The 25171-nt window shown below is 39.6% G+C and overlaps 1 protein-coding gene across 1 annotated transcript in view; it reads left to right on the top strand.

Annotated features, from left to right (window-relative positions):
- CFAP70 (cilia and flagella associated protein 70) overlaps nt 1-25171 on the top strand; it is an 80104-nt gene that overhangs the window by 46163 nt on the left and 8770 nt on the right. The window contains exons 17-25 of the mRNA XM_005699201.3: nt 212-337; nt 1929-2062; nt 2179-2294; nt 2493-2717; nt 16310-16468; nt 17145-17266; nt 18717-18869; nt 19552-19713; nt 22101-22190. Of these exons, the coding sequence (XP_005699258.1) occupies nt 212-337; nt 1929-2062; nt 2179-2294; nt 2493-2717; nt 16310-16468; nt 17145-17266; nt 18717-18869; nt 19552-19713; nt 22101-22190 (1287 nt within the window). The remainder of the gene's footprint in view (nt 1-211; nt 338-1928; nt 2063-2178; nt 2295-2492; nt 2718-16309; nt 16469-17144; nt 17267-18716; nt 18870-19551; nt 19714-22100; nt 22191-25171) is intronic.

Raw genomic sequence — 25171 nt, forward strand, 5'->3', positions numbered from 1 at the left:
CTTTTGGTGTTCAGATACCTGAGATTCTATTTCACCCTTGATATTTATCTGTTGGTTCACACGCACTCTGTTACTGTACTGGCGAGACTGTGAGAAACCTCAATATCATTTTAGATATCATAACTAGAGTCTCATATCTGGTTTATTCTTATAAAACTTCTCTGCTTATAACTGCTTCATTTTGTCTGCCTGTCATCTTGATGCTGATAAGACCATACCAGATGATGTCCAAGGCACCCCTCCAGTCATTTATACTAGCAGTGAACAGCTTCGACTCTTTGCATTTGAAGCAGAAGTCAATGAAAACTATGAAATGGCGACAGTGTACTATGAAGAGGTAATTAAACATCTTTCTGGTGGTTGTTGCTACTGCTAATTGTAAATATGGGTATAATACATAGTAGTGTTTGATTGTTTAAAATCCAGCCTTGTTGGTGAAAAGACTGACACATAGATCAATAAAACAGAGTCCAAAAATAGGTCCAGAAACAGAGCCATTATATTTTTGACAAAATTGTTTACAAATTTAAAAATTCAATGCTGAAAGGTTAGGCTTTTCAAAAAATTGTGTTAGAACAGTTGGTTATCCATATGCAGAAAATGAACCTGGAGAGAGAGAAATAAAGATGGCAGAGTAAGAGGACATGGAGGTCACCTCCTTGCCTTAAGCACATTAAAAATACATCTACATGTGGAACAATTCTCACTGGAAACTGACAGAAGGACTCCTGTACAACCAAGGCTGTAGGAAAGATACACGCATAATTTACTTGAAAGGGAAGAAAAGTGATCTGGTTGGGACCTGTGTCCCTAGGAGGGGACTCAGAGGAAAAGGGAGGGTGCACTGGTGTATATTCAAACTGAGGAGTAAGTCAGCTGGAGGAAGATTGTCACATCCAGTTGTGAAGCTGTTTCCCTGTGTTTTCTTCTGAGAATTTTATAGTTTTAGGTACTACATTTATGGCTTTGATCCATTTGAATTATTTTTTGTATATGGTGTTAGGTAAGGGTTCAACTTCATTCTCTGCATGTGGATATTCAGTTTTCCTAGCATAGTTTGCTTAAAAGATTGTCCTTTCCCTACCAAATGGTCTTGACATCTTTGTCAAAAGTCATTTGACCATATATGTTAGGATTTATTTCTGGACTCTCCATTCTATTCCCTTGGCTTATATGTCTGTCTTTATACTAGTACCAGACTGATTACTGTAACTTTGTTAAGTTCTGAAATCAGGAAGTTTGAGTTTTCTAGTTTTGTTCTGTTTTAAGATTGTTTTAGATATTCAGGATCCTTAAGATTCCATATGAATTTTGGAATGGGCTTTTTTGTTTCTGCAAAAAAATATCATTGGGATTTTGATAGATATTGCATTGAATCTGTATAATGCTTTTCACAGTATTAAGTCTTCTAATCTAATCTGTGAACATGCAATGTGCTTTCATTTGTTTATCTCTCTTCTTTAATTTCTTTCAGCAATGTTTTATAGTTTTCACTCATCATAAGTTGTTTTTAGTATTACATATTTGTGGATCAGCTGATATTTGCCTCCTCAAGACTGTGACAGAAGTGATTATATGTAAATCTTTAAAATGAAACATGAAATGAATCTTTTGGTTCCCAAGTATTAGATGAGCATATGGTGACCAAAACACTGATACTAGAAAGCAATGAATTGAGGATTCATTTTTTTTTGAGGCTTTCATTTTTTACATTATTTCCAGAAATATTTATTGACCACATAATATAAGCCAGACGAGTAAGTGACTGTTCTGGGCATTCAGAAGTTAGTGGTAAGCAAAAAAGAAGTCACATTTCTAATTTCATAGAGCTTATAGTATTTTTGGAGTGCTTGCTCTGTGATGTTATGCGCTTGAAGGATGTAACAGCGTCACAGTAACCTTGGTCCTCCTGATGTTTCCTGTGGCAGAGGTTAGTTCGGGAGCCCCAGAACCTGGAGCACTGGCTGGACTACGGTGCCTTCTGCCTCCTAACTGAAGACAATATCAAAGCACAGGAGTGCTTTCGAAAAGCCCTTTCCCTGAACCAGAATCACATCCAGAGGTATGGTTGGAAGAGAGATGAGGAATGAATAGGGGCAGATAAGCTTCGGTGTGAGTTTGCCTTGGTTCCTGTGATGTGGGGCCATGTTGTCAGTCATGCTGGTGGTCTCTTCTCAGCTTGTTGCTGTGTGGTGTCCTGGCTGTCCTGATGGAGAACTATGAGCAGGCGGAAGTTTTCTTTGAAGATGCTACTTGCTTGGAACCAACCAATGTTGTAGCCTGGACTTTACTTGGTTTGATACTTTCCTATGATACAAACGTCTCTTCTTTCATTAGAAGATTTTTCCTTTCTCTTTCCATTCTTTAATGGTTCATCATGTAATTCTTAAACTTTGGTAGAAGTGTGGGAAATCTAAATGACATGTTGTCCTTCTACAGTATTTGATAGTGGGAAATTAGTCACATTTGTTTCAACGTCTTTTTATTTTCAGGCTTGTACTATGAAATTCAAAATAATGATATTCGAATGGAAATGGCATTTCATGAAGCCTTCAAACAGCTTCAGGCACGGGTTCTTCAGGCACAAGTAACGAGGCAGAAGAGCGCTGGTACTGTAGAGTGTGTTGAGGAAGGAGGGAAAGCAGAATCCAGCTTAGGTCCTTGGGGAGTTACCAGTGGTTCTTCTACAGCAGCCCTCAAAGTGGAAGCCCCAACAGGTAGGACCAGGGAGATGGTGTGTGGCTATTGGAAGAATTCTTGGCCTCATGAGTGGGACCTGGCACATAGTAGGTACACAGTAAATAGTTGTTAAATGAATGAGAATGTGGAGTTTTGAGTTGTTCCAGGGCTACCAGGCAACAGTCCTTCTAAACATTTCCTCATTCATGTGACTGAAAGTTGGCGATTTCTACTGTTGTTGCTTGTCAATTTTTTGAGACTTAAAAATTTTTAGAGAATTTAACATCTCTGAAGGTGAAGGTGAAGGTGAAGTCGCTCAGTCGTGTCCGACTCTTTGCGACCCCATGGACTGTAGCCTACCAGGCTCCTCCATCCAGGGGATTCTCCAGGCAAGAATACTGGAGTGGGTTGCCATTTCCTTCTCCAGGGGATCTTCCCGACCCAGGGATAGAACCTGGGTCTCCTGCATTAGAGGCAGATGCTTTAACCTCTGAGCCACCAAAAGGGGTATCATTTTAGCAGAGTAAGTTTCATTCTTTTCCCCCTCACTCTCTTCCCCAGGATCTAAAGTCTCAGTAATGTGATTGTAAAATTTTTAAATTTATTTATACATTTTTTTTCTTGTTCTTCATTAACATTCTCCTTTCTTCCACTTTAGGAAATCATTCTAATGTGTTTAAAGTTGTGTGTTTTTCTGTGTTTCCTGCATGTGTTATTTTGTTTATAAGTTGTTACACTTACTAACAAAGAATTGTTATTTTGTGTACATATATTTTCAACAGTTTAAGGTATAATGGATATTTCATAAACTGCACATATTTAATGTGTACAGTTTGATAAGTTTTGACATACGAACACATCCATGGAAACATCACCACAGTCAATATAATGAACATAATGAACATATCTGAAAACTCCAAAACTTTCTTTGTGCCCATTTGTAATCTCTTTCTCCCATCCAAGTATTCAACAGGCCTGACCCTGATCAGGTGAGATCTGGCGCATTCGGGGTGGTATGGCTGTAGACTGGAATCTCTTTGTCTTGGCCCTGTTTCCATATAAACACCAATCAACTTTCTATTACTATGTGCCGGGAGCCAGCATGAGGAATTCCACCCGTGACAAGGTCATGCGGCAGAGCTCTGATGGCAAGGCTAATCAGACCTCAGGTTTTCCCCCTGGGATTTCCTGAGCATCCACCCCCCAAAAAATAAGAATCTGCCTGCTTTTCCACTCTCCTAATATTCTCTGGAAAAAGTCAAATCAGGACTTTAGCCTTCTGCATTTGAAAGGGATGTTTCAGTAAAAACCCCTCTGATAACTCTCTAGCTTGCCTAACAGGTTCCCCCCGGACCTCTTACAGCTTGTGAATTGCTTACAGCCCCCCAACCACAAGAGGCACAAAGCTTAAAGCATCTTAAAGATACAGAGCCTTTTCTAAAGAGTTAAAAATTATATTGGTAGAGGGTTTTCACTGTTGACTCAATGACTGCTACCAGGCCTCCATATTCTTTATCTTTTAGGCTCCTGGGAGGATGTTAATCAATGTAAACGGGATATGGAAAAAGATATATAGTAGTTTTGATGTTAGCAACACTAGACTTTTGAGTTAATTACTTTTGTTATATATCACTGCACTCCTCTTGTGTCCTTGCTATGTAAGAATGTAACTTTATTTAGTGCTTTCTGAGAGTGGCACCAGACTTTGGGAAGATCAACACAAATAAGTCTTCCGGTTAACAAACCATTATCAGAAAAAAGGCTATAGAATGTTAATTGGCCTTTTTGGCCAGAAGATGATGTAAATCACCTAAGACTTGTGTATACAATTAGGTATGCAGAGAGAAAAGCCTGGTTTTGATAAGAGTCTGGGCTGCTAACGCTGCATAACTTTGTGTTACCCATTGATCTCCATGTTTTATCAAAAGTATAAAAGGCCTTCTGAACAATAGAGGACGGGGCCAGTTGCTGGACTGGTTTCCCCTGTGTCTCCTCTTTACTCTAATTTCAGGCTGAATTCCCATCTGGAGCGGGGCAGCTCACCATGTATACTTACTTGTCCTGGCTTTTAAGATCCACACAAGGGGGAGCCCAAGGCGGGGCACCCCCCGATATTCAAGTGGGCGCCGGTGGCCCAACGTAGATGGTGCTAGCTCCTTGTCTGAAACTTTATTGGCCTTCCCCATAAACCAAGTTATTCAGCCTTCTTTCTCCACTTAATTTTCCTACTACACTATTTCTTCCTAATCTAATCTTATATTAATAAATAAATAAGTTTCCTCGCCAATGCCGTCCCTGCTTCCAATTCCCTGGATCCACCGGGGCTGGACCCCGGCACCTATGGATGAGTTTGCATATGTTATAATTTTACTTATTTATTTATGGATGTGCTGGGTCTTCATCAATGTGTACAGGCTTTCTCTAGCTACAGTGAGTGCGGACAGCTACTCTTTGCTGTGGTGTGTGGGCTTCGCATTGTGGTGGCCTCTCGTTGCAGAGCAAGGGCTCTAGGGCCTTGGGCTCAGTTGTGGATCACAGGCCCAGCTGCTTCGCTGCATGTGGGATCTTCCCAGACCAGGGGTCCAACCTGTGTCCTCTGCATTGGCAGGCAGATTTTTAACCACTGGGGATGTCCCAGCTTTAGAATTCACAAGAATTACACAGTATATACTCTTTTTTGGTCTGACTTTTTCCACTGTAGTTGGTCAGTCAGCTCAATCACTCAGTCATGTCTGACTCTTTGCAACCCCATGGACTGCAGCACACCAGGCCTCCCTGTCCATCACCAACTCCCGAAGTTTACTCAAACTCATGTCCATTGAGTTGGTGATGCCATCCAGCCATCTCATCCTCTGTCATCCTCTTCTCCTCCTGCCTTCAATCTTCCCAGCATCGGGGTCTTTTCATGAGTCAGCTCTTCGCATCAGGTGGCCAAAGTATCGGAGTTTAAGCTTCAGTATCAGTCCTTCCAATAAACATTCAGGACTGATTTCCTTTAGGATGGACTGGTAGGATCTCCTTGCAGTCCAAGGGACTCTCAAGAGTCTTCTCCAACACCACAGTTCAAAAGCATCGATTATTCAGCACTCAGCTTTCTTTACAGTCCAACTCTCAGATCCATACATGACTACTAGAAAAACCATAGCCTTGACTAGATGGACCTTTGTTGGCAAAGTAATGTCTCTGCCTTTTAATATGCTATCTAGGTTGGTCATAACTTTCCTTCCAAGGAGTAAGCGTCTTTTTATTTCATGGCTACAGTCACCATCTGCAGTGATTTTGGAGCCCAAAGAAATAAAGTCAGCCACTGTTTCCACTGTTTCCCCATCTATTTGCCATGAAGTGATGGGACCAGATGCCATGATCTTCGTTTTCTGAATGTTGAGCTTTAAGCCGACTTTTTCACTCTCCTCTTTCACGTTCATTAAGAGCCTCTTTAGTTCTTCACTTTCTGCCATAAGGGTGGTGTCATCTGCATATCTGAGGTTATTGATATTTTTCCTGGCAGTCTTGATTCCAGCTTGTGCTTCATCCAGCCCAGTTTTTCTCATGAAGTACTCTGCATATACATTAAATAAGCATGGTGACAATATACAGCCTTGACATACTCCTTTTCCTATTTGGAACCAGTCTGTTGTTCTATGTCCAGTTCTAACTGTTGCTTCGTGACCTGCACACAGGTTTCTCAAGATGCAGGTCAGGTTGTCTAGTATTCCCATCTCTTTCAGAATTTTCCACAGTTTATTGTGATCCACACAGTCAAAGGCTTTGGCATAGTCAATCAAGCAGAAATAGATATTTTTCTGAAACTCTCTTGCTTTTTCGATGATCCAGCTGATGTTGGCAATTTGATCTCTGGTTCCTCTGCCTTTTCTAAAACCACCTTGAATATCTGGAAGTTCATGGTTCACGTATTGCTGAAGCCTGGCTTGGAGAATTTTGAGCATCACTTTGCTAGTGTATGAGATGAGTGCAATTGTTTGGTAGTTTGAGCATTCTGTGGCATTGCCTTTCTTTGGTATTGGAATGAAAACTGACCTTTTCCAGTCCTGTGGCCACTGCTGAGTTTTCAAAATTTGCTGGCATACTGAGTGCAGCACTTTCACAGCATCATCTTTTAGGATTGGAAATAGTCCAACTGGAATTCCATCACCTCCACTAGCTTTGTTCGTAGTGATGCTTCCTAAGGCCCACTTGACTTCACATTCCAGGATGTTTGGCTCTAGGTAAGTGATCACACCATCGTGATTATCTGGGTCATGAAGATCATTTTGTACAGTTCTTCTGTGTATTCTTGCCACCTCTTCTTAATATCTTCTGCGTCTGTTAGGTCCCTACCATTTCTGTCCTTTATTGAGCCCATCTTTGCATGAAATGTTCCCTTGGTATCTCTAAACTTTCTCATTCTATTGTTTTCCTCTATTTCTTTGCCTTGATCACTGAGGAAGGCTTTCTTATCTCTCCTTGCTATTCTTTGGAACTCTGCATTCAGATGCTTATATCTTTCCTTTTCTTCTTTGCTTTTGGCTTCTCTTCTTTCCTCAGCTATTTGTAAGGCCTCCTCAGACAGCCATTTCACTTTTTTGCATTTCTTTCTCTTTGGAATGGTTTTCCTCTGTGTCTCCTGTATAGTGTCATGAACCTTCATCCATAGTTCATCAGGCACTCTGTCTATCAGATCTCGTCCCTTAAATCCATTTCTCACTTTCACTGTAAAATTGTTAGTGATTTGATTTAGGTCATACATGAATGGTCTTGTGGTTTTCTCTACTTTCTCCAGTTTAAGTCTGAATTTGGCAATAAGGAGTTCATGATCTGAGCCACAGTCAGCTCCCAGTCTTGTTCTTGCTGACTGCATAGAGCTTCTCCATCTTTGGCTGCAAAGAAGATAATCAGTCTGATTTCAGTAATGACCATCTGGTGATGTCCATGTGTAGAGTCTTCTCTTGTGTTGTTGGAAGAGGATGTTTGCTATGACCAGTGTGTTCTCTTGGTAGAACTCTATTAGCCTTTGCCCTGCTTCATTCTGTACTCCAAGGCCAAATTTGCCTGTTACTCCAGGTGTTTCTTGACTTCCTACTTTTGCATTCCAGTCCCCTATAATGAAAAGGACGTCTTTTTTGGGTGTTCTAGAAGGTCTTTTAGGTTTTCATAGAACCGTACTTCAGCTTCTTCAGCATTACTGGTCAGGGCATAGACTTGCATTACTGTGATATTGGGTTGCCTTGTAAACGAACAGAGATCATTATGTTGTTTTTGAGACTGCATCCAAGTACTGCATTTTGGACTCTTGTTGACTATGATGGCTACTCCATTTCTTCTAAGAGATTCTTGCCCACAGTAATCAGTTTAATAGTCATCTGAGTTAAAATCATCCATTCCAATCCATTTTAGTTCGCTGATTCCTAAAATGTCAGCGTTCACTCTTGCCATCGCTGGTTTGATCACTTCCAGTTTGCCTTGATCCATGGACCTAACATTCCAGGTTCCTATGCAATATCGCTGTTTATAGCATTGGACCTTGCTTTCTTCACCAGTCATATCCACAACTGGGTGTTCTTTTTATTTTGGCTCCATCTCTTTATTCTTTCTGGAGTTAGTTCTCCACTGATCTCCAGTAGCATATTGGACACCTATCAACCTGGGGAGTTCATCTTTCAATGTCCTATCTTTTTGCCTTTTCATACTGTTCATGGGGCTCTCTAGGCAGGAATACTGAAGTGGTTTGCCATTCCCTTCTCCAGTGGACCACATTTTGTCAGAACTCTCCACCATGACCCGTCCATCTTGGGTGGCCCTACACAGCATGACTCATAATTTCATTGAGTTAGAGAAGACTGTGGTCCATACGGTTAGATTGGTTAGTTTTCTGGTGGTTTTCAGTCTGTCTGCCCTCTGATGGAGAAGCATAAAAGGCTTATGAAAGCTTCCTGATGCGATAGACTGACTGAGGGGGATACTGGGTCTTGTTCTGATGGGTGGGGCCATGCTCAGTAAATCTTTAATCCAATTTTGATTATTTTGAGACTCAAGCATGTTGTTGCCCATATCAGTAGTTCATCCTTTTTTATTGCTAAATAATATCCTGATGTGTGGCGATACCAACACTGTATTTATTTAATCAACGCTGGGCTGGAAGAAGCACAAGCTGGAATCAAGATTGCTGGGAGAAATATCAAATAACCTCAGATATGCAGATGACACCACCCTTACGGCAGAAAGCAAAGAACTGAAGAGCCTCTTGAAAGTGAAAGAGGAGAGTGAAAAAGTTGGCTTAAAGCTCAACATTCAGAAAACGAAGATCATGGCATCTGGTCCCATCACTTCATGGGAAATAGTTGGGGAAACAGTGGAAACAGTGTCAGACTTTATCTTTTTGGGCTCCAAAATCACTGCAGATGGTGACTGCAGCCATGAAATTAAAAGATGCTTACTCCTTGGAAGAAAAGTTGTGACCAACCTAGATAGCATATTGAAAAGCAGAGACATTACTTTGCCAACAAAGGTCCGTCTAGTCAGGACTATGGTTTTTCCAGTGGTCATGTATGGATGTGAGAGTTGGACTGTAAAGAAAGCTGAGTGCTGAATAATCGATGCTTTTGAACTGTGGTGTTGGAGAAGACTCTTGAGTGTCCCTTGGACTGCAAGGAGATCCAACCAGTCCATTCTGAAGGAGATCAGCCCTGGGATTTCTTTGGAGGGAATGATGCTGACGCTGAAACTCCAGTACTTTGGCCACCTCATGAGAAGAGTTGACTCATTGGAAAAGACTCTGATGCTGGGAGGGATTGGAGGCAGGAGGAGAAGGGGACAACAGAGGATGAGATCGCTGGATGGCATCACTTACTCAAAGGACGTGAGTCTGAGTGAACTCCGGGAGTGCATGATAGACAGGGAGGCCTGGTGTGCTGCAATTCATGGGCTTGCAAAGAGTCAGACATGACTAAGCGACTGAACTGAACTGAACTGATATATATTTGGGCTGTTTCTAGTTTGGGACTGTTAAAGTTGCTGTGGATATTGTGTACAAATTTTTGTTTAGACATGGACTTTCATTCTTTTGGATAAATACTTGTTATTATTCTTTGTCGCAAAGTTGTGTTAGACTCTTTACAACCCATGGAATGCAGCATGCCAGGCTTCCTTGTCCTTCACCATCTCCCAGCATTTGCTCAGATTCATGTCCATTGAGTCAGTGATACCATCCAACCATCTCATCCTCTGTCACCCCTGATACTAGGAAAGATTGAGGGCAGGAGGGAAAGAGGATGAGATGTATAAATACGTAGAAGTCGAATAGCTGGGACTGTTCAACTTAGAAGTTGAATATCTGGGTTATCTAGCCATATGTTTTTTATTTTCTAATATTTGAGAATTTTTCCAGATATACTTGTTTCTTATTTCTAATTTAATGTAATAGTGGTTAGAAAATGTACTTTACATGATTTGAATCCTTTTAATTCTATTTTGACTTGTTTTATGGTCTAGTAGTTTAATCTGACTTGATCCATGTACACTTGAAAAGAGTGTATATTCTGAGGTTGTTGAGTGGAGTGTTCTGTAAAGTGAGTTTAATTAGTTGATTATGTTGTTCAGCTCCGCAAATGCTTTGTAGTTTTGTGCCTTTGAAGTTTTGTTTAAATAGTTCTTCCTACCTCAAGTCACATTTTCTTCAATTAACTTTATAATATTAGTTTTACATTTACATGTTTAATCTGTCCAGATTCCATCTTTGAGTGTGATGCTAGGTGGGAACTAGTTTCATTTTTCTCCATGTAGAGAGATAATTTTCTCAAAACCGTATGTTAAACAATCATCTTTTATCATTTGATTTAAGGCGTATATGTCTCTGAGCTCTATGTTCTGATTTGTCTGATCTTAAAACAACATCACATTCTTTATTGCTGTGGTGTTATACTATGCCTTGGTTTCTGGCATATGAGGTTTTCCCATTTACTTGCTTTTTGTATACCTGATTTACCTGTTCATGAATCTTTATTCACCTATATGAATTTTATAGTGAGTTTATCAAGTACATTAAAAAGCCAGTTGGACGTTTTATTTCGACTGAATTGAATTTATAAATTAATTTAGGGGTAATACACATCTGTGCTTCTGTGCTTGGTCCTCAGTCATGTCCAACTCTTAGTGACACCATGGACTGTAGCTGTCATGTCCTCCTTCAGGGGATCTTCCCAACCCAGGAATCAAACCCAGGTCTCAAGCATTGCAGGCGGATTCTTTACCGTCTGAGCCAACAGGGGACCCCAATAGACATCTGCATATTATTAACCATTCTATCCAAGTTTGTGGAGAATCTCTCCATTTACTCAGGTCATCTTCTGGGTTCTTTATTAAAGTTTTTAACATTTTTTCACCAGTGAGGCCCTGTTTAAGTAATTCATAGTTGTTTTATTGATTGCATTGCTATCAGAAGAGTATCTTATTTTAATTATGTTTTCTAGTTGGTTATTGCTGGTATTTTTTAATGTATGCTATTGGTTTTCTACATTTTAGATTTTAGTGTATACTATTGCTCTTTAGATTTGACTTGTGTATGATAATCTAATTTGTCTCATTTTTTTAAAATAGGGAGCTTAGTTTATTTATTTGTTTATTTTCAGCTGGGCTGGGTCTTCGTTACTATGCGGGCTTTTCTCTAGGTGCAGAGTGAGGGCTACTCTCTAGTTGAGGAGGGCAGAGTTCTCCTTGCAGTGGCTTCTTTTATTGCCAAGCACAGGCTCCCGGGCGTGCAGGCTTCAATAGTTGTAGCAGTTGGGCTCCAGAGCACAGGCTCAGTAGTCGTGCACAGGCTTAGTAGCTCCTTGGCATGCGGCGTCCTCCTGGACCAGAGATGGAACCTGTGTCTCCTGCACTGACAGGAGGATCCTCCACCGCTGAGCCCCCGGGGAAGCCCGTAATTTGACTCTTATTGACTCAGGTAGATTATTACTTCTATTGTTTTTTCCAGAATATGATCATTATATCATCTGCCAATAATGATAGTGTTACCTTTTCTTCCCAATTCTCATACTGCTCACTTCTTTTTATTATTTACAGTAATATGTTGTATATTAGTTGTAGTGTTCAGCCTTGTCTTCTTTTCCTAAGGGGAATGAGTATTAAAGTTTGTCTATTAAATCTAAAATATGGTTTTAAGATTTTTCTTAAAAAAAAAAAACAAAACCTTTACAGAATTAAGAAAAGTCTCTCCTGTTCTTAATTTCCAAAGTTTTTTTCATTAATAAGTATTGATCTTCATCAGATTCTTTTTCTGCATCAATTGAAAAAAAATTGTTTTCTCCTTTTATCTATTAGTATAGTGAACAACATTGATAGATTTCTTTTATACTGAACAGTCCTCGCAATAATTGAATAAATACTGCTTGATCATAGTGTATTAACTTTTAATATACCTTTTTATTTGAATAGCTAACTCTTTATTTTGGATCTTTGCATCTTGTTCGTAAATGAAAGCCTATAATTTTTTTTGTCTAGTTTTATGATCCAGATTATTAGCTACCTTTTGTTCTTTTGCTTTTAGTCTTTAATGTATTTGTATTTTATGTTTATTAGTGTTATTCATGGCATTTTCTACTTTTTTGCATTTTCTACTTTTTAGAGTTCATCAATTTCATCTAGGTTGAAAAAATTCATTAGAAGGACATGTTATTTCATATTAATATATTATTTTTATAAAAACTTTATTTTTTAGAGCAGTTTAAGTGTCTAAGGTTATGTCTTGTTCTTTTATTGATAACATATTCATCTATCTCTTCATTTTCCCCAATTCTGTGTTTATTTCTGTGTTAGATAGGTCGGTTGGCTACATTTCCCTGTTTTGAAGAAGTGCCTTATGTAGGAGATGTCCAATGGGGTCCAGCAGGGCACTCTTCTCTGGTCACCAGAGGTATACACTCTAGAAGTATCCCTCTTCTCTTGTGGCAAGGTGAACTTTATGGGCATGCTGGTAAGCAGGACTGGCCCCTGGCCCAATTGTCCATGAGGCTGTGCCTCACGTGGTGACTGAGGGCCCACTGGATAGCACAGTATCTTCCTGTGTGGTTGGTCGTGCATCCCTGAGGGACTCAAGGCTGGTGCCAGTCCACTGGTGGGCAAGTCCGTATCCCCAAACAGCTGTTTGTGACCTCCAGGGGAGCTCATGGCTTGTGCCAACCCATTGGTGAGTGGGGTCGATTCCCATTGGTAATAGGCCAAAGGGAAGATTCTAAAATGGCATTTACTAGTACCAATGTTATTATGGTAGAATGCTTCAAAAATAGCTGTTTTACCAGTGTTTGCATCCCTAGAGGGAGTACCAGCTTCTGCCACTCCAGAAGGTTCTCCAAGATCAGCAAGAGGGTCTGACCCGGGCTCCTTTCAAGTTAATGCCTCTGCGCTGAGACTTGGAGCATGTGAGATTTTGTGGATGCCGTTTGAGTGGATTATCTATTTCCTATAGTCCTTTGGCTCTCCTTATCCTAAGCCCCACTGGTTTTCAAAGCCAGGTGTTCTGAGGGCTTGTCTTCCTGATGCAGAATCCCTGGGTTGAGGAGCCTGATATAGGGCTCAAACCCCTTGCTCCTCGGGGAGGACCTCTATGATGGTGATATTCCTCGTGTTTGTGGGTCACCAAGCTGAGAGTGTGGATCCTGACTATACCATGTCCCCATCCCTCCTACTATCTCATTGCGGTTCCTTTTTTAAGTCTTTAGTGTGGAAAACATTTTCTTCTAGTCTGTCATTTTCATAGATAAAGACAGCTGTTCTATAAGTGGTTGTAAATTTGGTGCATCCAAATTTACACCTCCCTCCAAATGGGAGGCGGTGAGTTCAGGGTCTTCCTACTCTGCTATTTTGGCCACCTCCAGTTTCTTTCTTTTTTTTTTTTTCATTAAGATCATCATGTCTCGATGATCAGTCTGCATATTTAACCAGTCTCTTTTTCCTGAAGTGCATATTGTATTACCTCCATCTCTAATAGTTTGGGTTTCCTTCTCTTTCTTGTTCTGCCTACAATGCGGGAGACCTGGGTTCAGTCCCTGGGTCGGGAAGATCCCCTGGAGAAGGAAATAGCAACTCACTCCATTACTCTTGCCTGGAAAATCCCATGGATGGAAGAGCCTGGTAGGCTACAATCCATGGGGTCGCAAAGAGTCGGACATGACTTAGCAACTTCACTTCACTTTGCTGTCTTGATACATCCATTGGGTGTAATCATTTCCCAGTAATACTGTCTTACTTTCTAAGATCTCACCTACCCTCACAGTTTCTGTTTCACTTCTCATAACTCTCAAATGTCTGTCTTTAATGCTGACGCCCCTCCAGAGTCTAGCAGTGGATTTTTCCACTAGTTAACTCATCTCCCCATATCTCAAACTGACTACATTGTCATATTAGGCACCCAAGCTCATGATCTCAGAGTCAGTCCTGCTTCTTCTTGCTTGCTTACTTGACCTTCCCCGTATCTTTATATCAAGTTGATTTCCCAGACCAGCTGATTCTCTTTCGAAATGCTCCCTACACCATGCCTTTATATTTCCACCGCTATCCATTACCAATATCCAGAGTGTTATAACAGCCTTATTATGGACTTCTTCATCAACATTTTTTTCTCCTTGCTGCATAGTACTGCTAGAGTAATCTTCATAAAATACCACTTTAGTCCTCTGATTTTTCTGCTAAAACTCTTCATTGTAACCCTCTTCTTTTTCTTATAGAAGAAAACTCCTAGCATTCAAATACCAATACAGTCTAGCCCCTAACCTCCCTTTCCTTAATTTTTGCTATGCAGTCCTCAGTACCTATTAAAATAATTAGCTTGCTACTCCCAAGCTTTAGCCCCTACCTCTTTACCTATCCAACTTTTACCTATTTTTCAAAGCCATATCTTTTTCTCTAGCTGAGAGTGACTTCTTCTGAGTCAGAGCCAATTGGCATTGATCATTTCCTAACTGGCATTGCTTTTTATTTTTATTCCTAAAACATGTATTTATGTGAGAGGCAGCATGGTATGTTTAAGAGCTTCAGCAAATTAACTTTTCTGTGGTGGTTCACTTTGTTTAAGGCAACATAATAAACATATCTCATAGTGTTGTGAAAAATAAATAAAACTATGCATTATAGTCCTTATGTTCAAATACAGTCATGTTCAAATGGAGCTACTTTATATGACGATGATGATGATGGTGACGATTTTTGAATAATGAAATACAATAGAATTCTTGTCCTCAAGGAGTTTTAATATTTTGTAAAACTATGTTAATATTCTCCTTTGGATTCTTGAGATTCTAGGTATAGCTTTGGCAATAGGTATTTGTTTGGCATTATCAGGACTTGGGCTCTCAGCAGGTTTGGACTAGGGAGTCATCATGGCAGGAGCTGTGCTGTCCGTGTAGCTTGTGCTCTTTAAATTAATCAGAATAAAAGTCTGCAAAACATTTCTTTCCATGAAATATTTAGGGGATATGTATGCTTTGGAAGTTACTTATATTTTATCTTCTTTTATAATAAAATTTTTTCACTGTATTTGTCTTTCATTTTTTAAATTATGAAAATATGATAACACATTTATAGGAGACTTGAAAATGCATAACAGAGTTACTTGTAGTTCCACTTATATATTACAATTATTTTTTAAAGTAGGTAAATTAAGAGTTTTAGTTGGAGATTCAATATCAAGCTCTCAAAGATTAACAGAATGAATATACAGAGAAATAGAAGGATATAATAGACCTGAAAAGCACTATAAACCAGTTTGACATAATTAAGATTTACACAATTTTCATATAACAATAAGATACAAATTCTATTCAAGGTCCCATAGACTATAAACTATGAAGACATTGGAATATATCCAGTGATATAAGACCAGGTGCAAAAATTTCATGGTCTAAATATACTGATATCATACAGTCTGTTCTCTTTTCACTGTGGTATTATGTTAGAGATCAACATAAAAATATATTTGAAAATAACTCACATATTTTCAAGTGCAATATGACATTTACCAAGAGAGATATTTGACTTAGCTATTGAGAGCCTCAACAAAATTAGAAGACAAAAAACACAGAGGGTAGTTGCAGAGAAGAAAGTGTTTGAATGAGAAATTAATATCAAAGATACTTTAAAAATCTCATTTTGGGGAAGTTAAATGTCACAAATATTTGTAATAGAATAAAAATGAAAAGAGAATTTACCAGAATTTGTTGTACACTGAAGCTCTCAGTGCAATTAAATACAATGTGGAGTCTTGAATGAAGTATGAAAACAAATAATGGACACTAGCATAATGAAGGAAATGGCAACCCACTCCAGTGGTCTTGCCTGGAGAATCCCAGGGACAGGGGAGCCTGGTGGGCTGCCGTCTATGAGGTTGCACAGAGTCGGACACGACTGAAGCGACTTAGCAGCAGCAGCATCAGCAGCAGCAGCAGCAGCATGATAATGAATAAATACTGTATCACATGTTAACTTCCTGTTGTTTTTTTGCAACATAGTATTTCTTAATATTTTCAGAATTGGATTAGAAGTTTCAAGCCTCCTTCAAATTTTTTCCTAAAATAAACATTTAAATATTAATACAGTTTAGGAAGGTGTTTTTTTTCTCATTAAAATATAATCTTTTTAGGGCTAGGAGCTCCATTATCCATTCTAGATGAATTTCTTGATGAATCCTCTCAGCTGCAGTCTGATTCCCATGAACCCATTTTGTCTGTACAATCTCAGGATCCAGCTGCCAGCCAAAAAGCATCCAACATACTTATCAAGGAGACAGCATCAAAAAAAGGTAACTAGAATAAAGATTTCTGCTTGAAAGAAGGGCATAAACAAACTAGGCAATGATAAAGACTCTTATGATGACCAAAATGGCAGTCTTGTTTGAAGTTGATTGGTTTCTGTGTTATGTTTAAATTCTTTCATATGAGGCTAGTCTCTGAAATCCAATCTCAGTAGTGCCACTCTTTCACTTTTAGCTCAGAGAAATAGCCAACAGATCTACGACTTTCTAACAATGAATTTTCATGTTTCAATATCTAAAGGTTCAAAGTATCTACAGATCTGTTTCACATTCAGGAAGATCTGAATACTTTTTTTGGCCGGAGAGGGGGTGGGTGCATGCTGTCCAACATGTGGGATCTTAGTTCCCTGACAGGTGATTGAACTTGTGCTTCCTGCAGTGGGAGGGGGGAGTCCCAACTGCTGGACTGCCAGGGAAATTGCAAGAAGATCTGAATTTAAAAAAAAACTCTCATTTCATTCAACTTTTATTTGGAACCACCAGTAGACTAACCTTGAGAACCTATGAGATCTCTTTGGGGGCCATTGTTGTAGAATAATCTATAGCTTTCAAGATTATACTTTCTCTCTTATAATTGAGTAGAATACTCTCTCTTCTATGTATCTGAGGTTCTGAATTTTTTCTTTATATCTAATTGTCTATTATTTTAATATCATATTTTCAGAAGCCCTAAAATCTCAAGAGTCATCAACTTGTCTGCATTCCACCCCGTATAGCGTTTCCCAAACTCCTACCACCATTTTCATGGAGACCATACGCTTCTTGATGAAGGTCAATGCTGTGCAGGTAAGAATATTTGGAATAGGGCAAGTAGAGGGAGAGATTTTAATGAACTACTTATTCTATTATAGTGGTGTCTTTGCAAGTTTAAATGTGTATGATGCAGAAATCAAACGTTTCTAAGAGCACACTGTAGGCCTAATGGTATAAACATCCAAATGTGAACTACTCTCTGCAGAAAGCATTAGCAGACCTCACTGCCAGTCTGCTTCCTATAGAATATCAGCAAAGCAAAGTCAGACTCTGAGTTGTGTAGCCTGATGTTACTTTAATATGGGAACTCATATTATGTGAGTGTTAGGGGTTCACAGGAGCCTAAGCACACCCTTCTTTCCTTCCAGATTCTGAACCAATTGAAACTATTACACAATGCTATTGAGGGATAAAAATATTAACTTTTTATTGGTAAAACTGGGCTGGATATGTGATTGGTTCCAGATCTGACCTAGCCGTGCAGTCATAGGTGGAACAGCTAGAAAGATGCAGTCTCCTCCCAGAGAAGAAGAGCATCCTGCAACGTCTACCTACCACATAGGCAATGAGGAACATACCCATGAAGCAAGCAGTAAGAGAGAGAGCAAGATGCAGGCGCCAAGAGAGCTGGCCCTCAATCTGTAGAGTGCATGTCCCGCTTGAGGGTGGGCAAACTCAAGAAAGGGCAAATTGAATTACAAACTCAATGAGAGTGGACCGCATAAAACAGGAGCCTTTAACATACTAACCATTCACAGTAGCGAAACAGGCTCTCTGTCTTCCTAATTAAATGAATCACGTTTCCCCCCATGTCCAAGAGCCTGAATGCAGGTAGAGGAAAGAGCTGCAGAGCCTTCCCCTGTATTTTCCTAAGCAGGTATTAATGTTAGTGGAAGTTTCTGTGTTATAGCCTGGGATGAGAACAGAGGGAGAAGGGTTTCTCCTCTACTTAGCAAGTATATATGAGTTTGTCAAATTTGCAGGCCTTAAATCATATTAAAAACAAAGAATAGCCCAAAGTATAACTGGTGAATGTGACAAATATTTGAGAGTATGTCAGAAACAGACATTTATGTTTCTAAGATCCCACGTCTAGAATTTTAGAAAGGGAAGTTTTGCCTCATTCTGAGTTTCCTTGTAAACACAAATGCCTGAACATTTACGTTATATGTTAATTTGGTGGTTGATGAAATGCCTATGTATGCTACACAGTAGGCTAAAACTCATCTAGTATGATGAGCAACAACAGGATTGTATAGTACTACAGATAATTAACTTGGAAATATTGCCACATGAATAGCTCTTAATGGAGCCATGATATGCTGAATGTTCATAACTCACCTCTAGCCTTTTGAAATTGATAATCATCTCATTCTATAATATACTCTTTATTATCAGAGACACAGTCTTCAACCATGAGAGCTGTGGAACTGACACAGTGCAGTCATTTACATGTTTCTTATCATCTGATTTTTCCTTGCAGTATGTACACAGAGTGCTTGCCCATGAGCTACTATGCCCTCAAGGAGGCCCCAGCTGTGAGTATTATTTGGTGCTGGCCCAGACACACCTTCTCAAGAAGGACTTTGCTAAAGCAGAGGAATACCTTCAACAAGCTGCCCAGATGGACTACCTGGTAATTACTTTTGCTGCTGCTGCTACTGCTAAGTCGCTTCAGTCGTGTCTGACTCTGTGCGACCCCATAGATGGCCTCCTACCAGGCTCCCCCGTCCCTGGGATTCTCCAGGCAAGAACACTGGAGTGGGTTGCCATTTTCTTCTTCAATGCATGAAAGTGAAAAGAGAAAGTGAAGTTGCTCAGTCGTGTCTGACTCTTAGCGACCTCATGGACTGCAGCCTATCAGGCTCCTCCATCCATGGGATTTTCCAGGCAAGAGTACTGGATTGGGGCGCCATTGCGTCTTAAATTTAGTTTGGAGAAGGGACAAGCAGTTAACTCATTTTATCTAATTTCCTTCCATTTGTTTTTCTTAATTAATCATGACTTTTACAAAGGCCAGAGAAAAGATAAGGACAGCTCTTTAGCAGACAGTTTATCTACTTCAGTTTTCCTGAACTTCTACTTTCTCTTTGTCAATACCATCATGAATGTTTTTCTTAATATTTACCCTAAGGACAAAATGACTTTGAAGAATGAGCGGGCAGTCCTAGAGCAGTATTTCCCAGTACAACTGAGTGGCCCTCTTTCTAATTTGCAAAAAACACGGACTTCATTCAAATAAAAATATTAAACAAAAATCATTAATATGCTTTTAAATACTATCTCATCCCATGTACTACTTGTTCTTCCTTTCTCAGAACCCTAATGTCTGGGGCATAAAGGGTCATCTCTATTTTCTGAGTGGAAATCATGTGGAGGCCAAGGCATGCTATGAGCGAACCATTAGTTTTGTAGTGGATGCTTCTGAAATGCACTTTATCTTCCTGCGCCTGGGGCAAATATATCTGGAAGAGAAAGAGGTGAGGAATAGAGGATGGGGAATAACTGGTCATGGTCTGGGACCTGATTAACATTAACATCCTTCTTTGAGGATTAAAAATAGTAATATGATACTTTTACATCCAAAGGTAGTGACTTGCTCAACATCAGATAACCAGTAATTAATAGAAGTAGGATTCAAACTCAGGCAGTCTAATATTCAGTTCAGTTCAGTCGCTCAGTTGTAGCCGACTCTTTGTGACCGCATGGACTGCAGCACACCAGGCCTCCCTGTCCATCACTAACTCCTGGAGCTTACTCCAACTTATGTCCATTGAGTCGGTGATACCATCCAACCATCTCATCCTCTGTTGTCCCCTTCTCCTCCTGCCTTCAATCTTTCCCAGCATCAGGGTCTTTTCAAATGAGTCAGTTCTTCACATCAGGTGGCTAAAGTATTGGAGTTTGAGCTTCAGCATCAGTCCTTCCAATGAATATTCTGCGAAAAAACATTTATAGAGGATACACTGCTTTGTAATAAAAATACTGTGAAAAAAATTACTGAGAAAAAACATTTACAAAGGATACACCGCTAAAGGCTGCTATCCAGAATATACAAAGAACTCTAAAAACTGAACAATAAGAACAACAATTCTTTAAGAAAACAATACATAAGAAAAGGGCCAAAGACCTTAACAAACACAATACAGATGAAATACAAAAGACAGAAGGGACCTGCCTGATGGTCCAGTATTGAAGATTCCATACTTCCACTGGAGGGAGTGCAGATTTGATCCCTGGTCAGGGAACTAAGATCCTGCATGCCACACAGTGTGGCCAAAATATTTAATGAAAGAAGAAATACAGATGGAAAATAAACACATGAAAAGATGCTCCACATCATATATCATTAGGGAAATGAAAATTAAAACAGTAACGAAATATAACTATACACCAAAATCTGGCCAAAATCTGGCACATTGATGTTGCCAAATGCTGCTAAGGATGTGGGAGCAACAGGAATTCTCTTTCATTGCTGGTGGGAATAACAATTGATACAGCTACTTTGTAAGACAGTTTGGCAATTCCTAACAAAATCAGAAATATTTTTACCCTCTGATGCAGCAGTTACGCTCCTTGTATTTACAGAAAGAAGTTGAAAACTCATCTCCACACCAAAACCTGCACATGGGTGTTTATAATAACTTTATTTATAACGGCCAAAACTTGGATGCAACCAAGATGTTTTTCAGTAGGTGAATGGATAAATAATCTGTGGTACACCAGATAATAGAATATTGCTATGCTAAGTCACTTCAGTCGTGTCCGACTCTGTGTGACCCCACAGATGGCAACCCACCAGGCTCTCCTGTCCCTGGGATTCTCCAGGCAAGAGCACTGGAGTGGGTTGCCATTTCCTTATGCAGTGCTAAAAAGCTATCAAGCTGTCAGGCTATGAAAAAACGTAAAAGGAGCCTTCAGTTCAGTTCAGTCGCTCAGTCGTGTCCGACTCTTTGCGACCCCATGAATCGCAGCACGCCAGGCCTCCCTGTCCATCACCAACTCCCGGAGTTCACTCGGACTCACGTCCATCAAGTCAGTGATGCCATCCAGCCATCTCATCCTCTGTCATCCCCTTCTCCTCCTGCCCCCAGTACCTCCCAGCATCAGAGTCTTTTCCAATGAGCCAACTCTTCGCATGAGGTGGCCAAAGTACTGGAGTTTCAGCTTCAGCATCATTCCCTCCAAAGAAATCCCAGGGCTGATCTTCAGAATGGACTGGTTGGATCTCCTTGCAGTCCAAGGGACTCTTAAGAGTCTTCTCCAACACCGCAGTTAAATGCTTGTTATTTAATGAAAAAATCAAATGTGCGCAAGCGAGGCGGTGCATGATTCCAACTGTATGATATTCTGGAAGAGGTAAAACCATGGTGACAGTAAATGTGTCAGTGATTCCCGGGGACTGGAGGAAGGAGAGTGATGAATAGATGAAGCATAGAGGGTTTTAAGGGCAGTGAAAATATTGTAATGGTGGAAAAATGTCACACGTTTGTCCAAACCCATAGAATGTACACCACCAAGAGTGTACCCTGAGGAAAACCGTGGACTTTAGGTGATGATGATATGTCAGTGTAGGTTCATCAGTTGTAACAAAGATGGCACTCTGGTGGAGGATATTGCTAATGGGAGAGCCTATGCATGTGTGGGGACTGGGGGTAATTGGAAAATCTCTGTATTTTCAGTTTTGCTGTGAACATAAAACTTCTCTTAAAAAGTTATAATATGAGTCCTTAATAATCCAAGGACTCATCTAACTTAAATTGGTGTGGAGTGTTAATACAATTACAGAAGCCCCATGATTATTCTGGCAATGCAGTATTTAAAGCTTCTAGAAGAACAACAGCTTAGTGGTGCTTTCTTTCTACAGTACGAAAAGGCAAAGAAAACCTACTTGCAAGCCTGTAAGAGATCACCTTCATGCCTTACCTGGCTAGGACTGGGAATTGCCTGTTATCGGGTAAGAGTATGAGGTATTGAGACTAGCCTGTGCATATAGCTGACCTTGACTCCTTGGCCTTCCAGGCATCCATGGGGTTTGAATGATGGTGGGAAGGCTATCAGGGCAATCTTCTCTAATAAAAAGCTGCTCTTCAAAGCTGTTCAGTAGAAAAGTGAAGTTCCATCTGAACTACAAAAATAAAATGTTCTTTAAAAATCCCACAAAAACTAAAGTGTGAAGCTATATAATAAAAAAAATTAATGTTATTTGGTACATAAGCTCATAATTTTATGATGTTACCTGTAAGAGAAAAGTGATATAGGATGTGAAGAATCTACTCAATTAAAGAAGCTAATTGATGCTTATTAAGCTCTGTGGCCCTTCTATATTCAGGAAAAGTTGCTGCAGCCTCTGGCAGATTTCTGTTCCTCTGCCCCTGAAAACTCTTTAGTCACCCTTCCCTCCTTTTCTCTAATCTTTGAAAGAGGCATGCATTCTCCTGTTCTCATCTAACTCCTTCGTGCATATTTGTGATCTTTCCCTCTCCTTTTCTCCTAATCCCTTACTTTATTAATATTTTCTTTTTTTAAAATTTACATTGCTAAGCTTTCCTTCTCAATCAGCTCTTTCCGTATACTTCCTCCTTCTTTAACAGCGATAACAACCTCCCTGGTTGTTAACCTTAACCAAAAGAGTGTTTATGTGCCTTGATTCCTATCCCTCATTGCTGTTTTATTTTTTAAATCATAAAGGTAAAATATGATCATTATAGAAAATATAGATGATACACAATATGAAGAAAACATGAAAGTATTCTTAATCCCACCATTGATGATAACCAATGGTGTTAACGTTTGAATGCATTTTCCTCCAGTCTTTTTTTGTACATATATGGTGCTAGTGGTAAAGAAACTGCCCGCCAGTGCAGGAGACATAAGAGACACAGGTTTGATCCCTGGGTTGGGAAGATCCCCTGGAGGAGGGCATGGCAATGCACTCCAGTATTCTTGCTTGGAGAATCCCATGGACAGAGGAGCCTGCTGGGCTATAGTCCGTGGGGTTGCAAATAGTTCGACATGACTGAAGTGACTTAGCACGGAAGTAATTTTAATGTATAAGATTATAAATAATATATTTGCTACTTTGTAATCTTTTTTCTACTTGACAATATAGCATTGGTACTTTCTCACATCTTCAACTAGTCTAAAACATGAATTTTGATAACTGTGTAGTATTCCCTGGTTTGGATGAATAAGTAAGATTACCATGTAATTTTTCATATAAACCTGGACACTTTTAAGAATGTAAAGGGCAATATTAATACTTACACTGGGATATAGTCAACTGGGACATGTGATCACTTATATAGAAGCCGTATGCCCTCTGTTCCACCTTCCCAGAAGGGATGTAAAACAACTGTTGGTGTTAAAAACCAAACAGCACTTGTGAAAGTACAAGAAACCAACTATATAAACTAGTCAGCATAAATCATGCTTCTGTTTGTTTTAAGTAGTATAAAAATATTTTTATTGATATAGAAATTTGGAAAAAGTTGTGTTAAGCCTGACTGCTAAGATGTCCAAGTAATCTCTGCCCCCCAATGAGTGTTTCAGTCATAGTTATACTATATCTATGTGTGGGGATATCACAATTTACTTGACCAGCCACTTAGTATTGGACTTGTCATTAGTTTCTACAATTATATTATTATAAATAAAGCAGGAATAAGCATTCTTAGACATAAATCTCTGTGCATAATTCTATTATTTCCTTAGGATATATTCATAGAGAATGTAGAAAAATGTTAGTCTTTATAGTGTCAACTCATGTTCTAGAAAGGCTATGTACTGATTTTTACTCTGCCAGGTAAGAGAATCCATTTTACTGTTAACTTCATGAACAACGGGCATTATCATTTGCCAGTTTGATATGTATCTTTTTTTCTTGGCTGTGCTGCACAGATTGTAGGATCTTAATTCACTGACCAGGGATTAAAACTGGGCTCTTAGCAGTGACCGCATGGAGTCCTAACCACTGAACCACTGGGGAATCCCAATATGTATCTTAATTTACATTTTCATCACAAAGAAGTTGAAAGCATGTGATACAAGTATTTCTTTACTTGTGAATTATATGTTCATTTCCTAGGTTGCGTTTACCCTTCACTTCCTTGCAATTAGATGTATAACCCTAACACTTGGCTGAAACTTCTCTGACAAGGACCACATATAACACCTTAATTGCCAAATGCAGCAGACCCTTAGATGAATTCTCTGTGACACTTAACCTGTTGACTGCTAACTTCTTGAAGCCCTCTCCTCCATTGACTTCCACAAGGGTGTCCTTCTCAGCCGTTTTTTCACTGACTCCTGGTCTTTTACCCACCATAATTGTTGGGTCCTCCTGGGTTCTATAGCCAGCTCTTCTGTCACTGTAATTCTTCTCACTAAGAAATATCATCCACCCCAGTGGGCTTAACTACCGCCTGTGCCCCAGTGAATTCTAAAGTTTCAGTTCCTAACACTTTCATGTTCTGACCCTTCTGTCAAACAGCTCCCTTTGGTGGTCCCCAAGACACCTCATAATTTACATATCCAAAATATAACCTAACTTATCTCTGAAGGATTCTCACATTCCTTAAGCCTGTACGTTCCCCTTTATTCCCTATCTTAGTGAATGGGACTAAATGAACTCTGTCAACCAAACCAGAAACTTACAAGCTATCCTAGTCTACTTCCATTACTTCTAATTAGGCATCGAATATCCTATTAATTTTGCCTCCTAAATGTCTCTCGAGTCTGTTCTATCCTCTTCATCCTACTTTTGCTGCTCTAATTCAAGCTTTATCCCCTTTACTTGCTAGGCTGGTCTCCTGTTCTCCCTCAATTCATCTGCTGCTGTTTTTATCAAAGTGGTCTTTAAAATATGCAGATGCCTATTACTTCCCTATTTAAACCCTTCAATACTACCCCTTGTTTCAGAATAATAATCAGATTTTT

Source organism: Capra hircus, chromosome 28 (assembly GCF_001704415.2).
Source record: "Capra hircus breed San Clemente chromosome 28, ASM170441v1, whole genome shotgun sequence".
NCBI lineage: Eukaryota > Metazoa > Chordata > Mammalia > Artiodactyla > Bovidae > Capra > Capra hircus.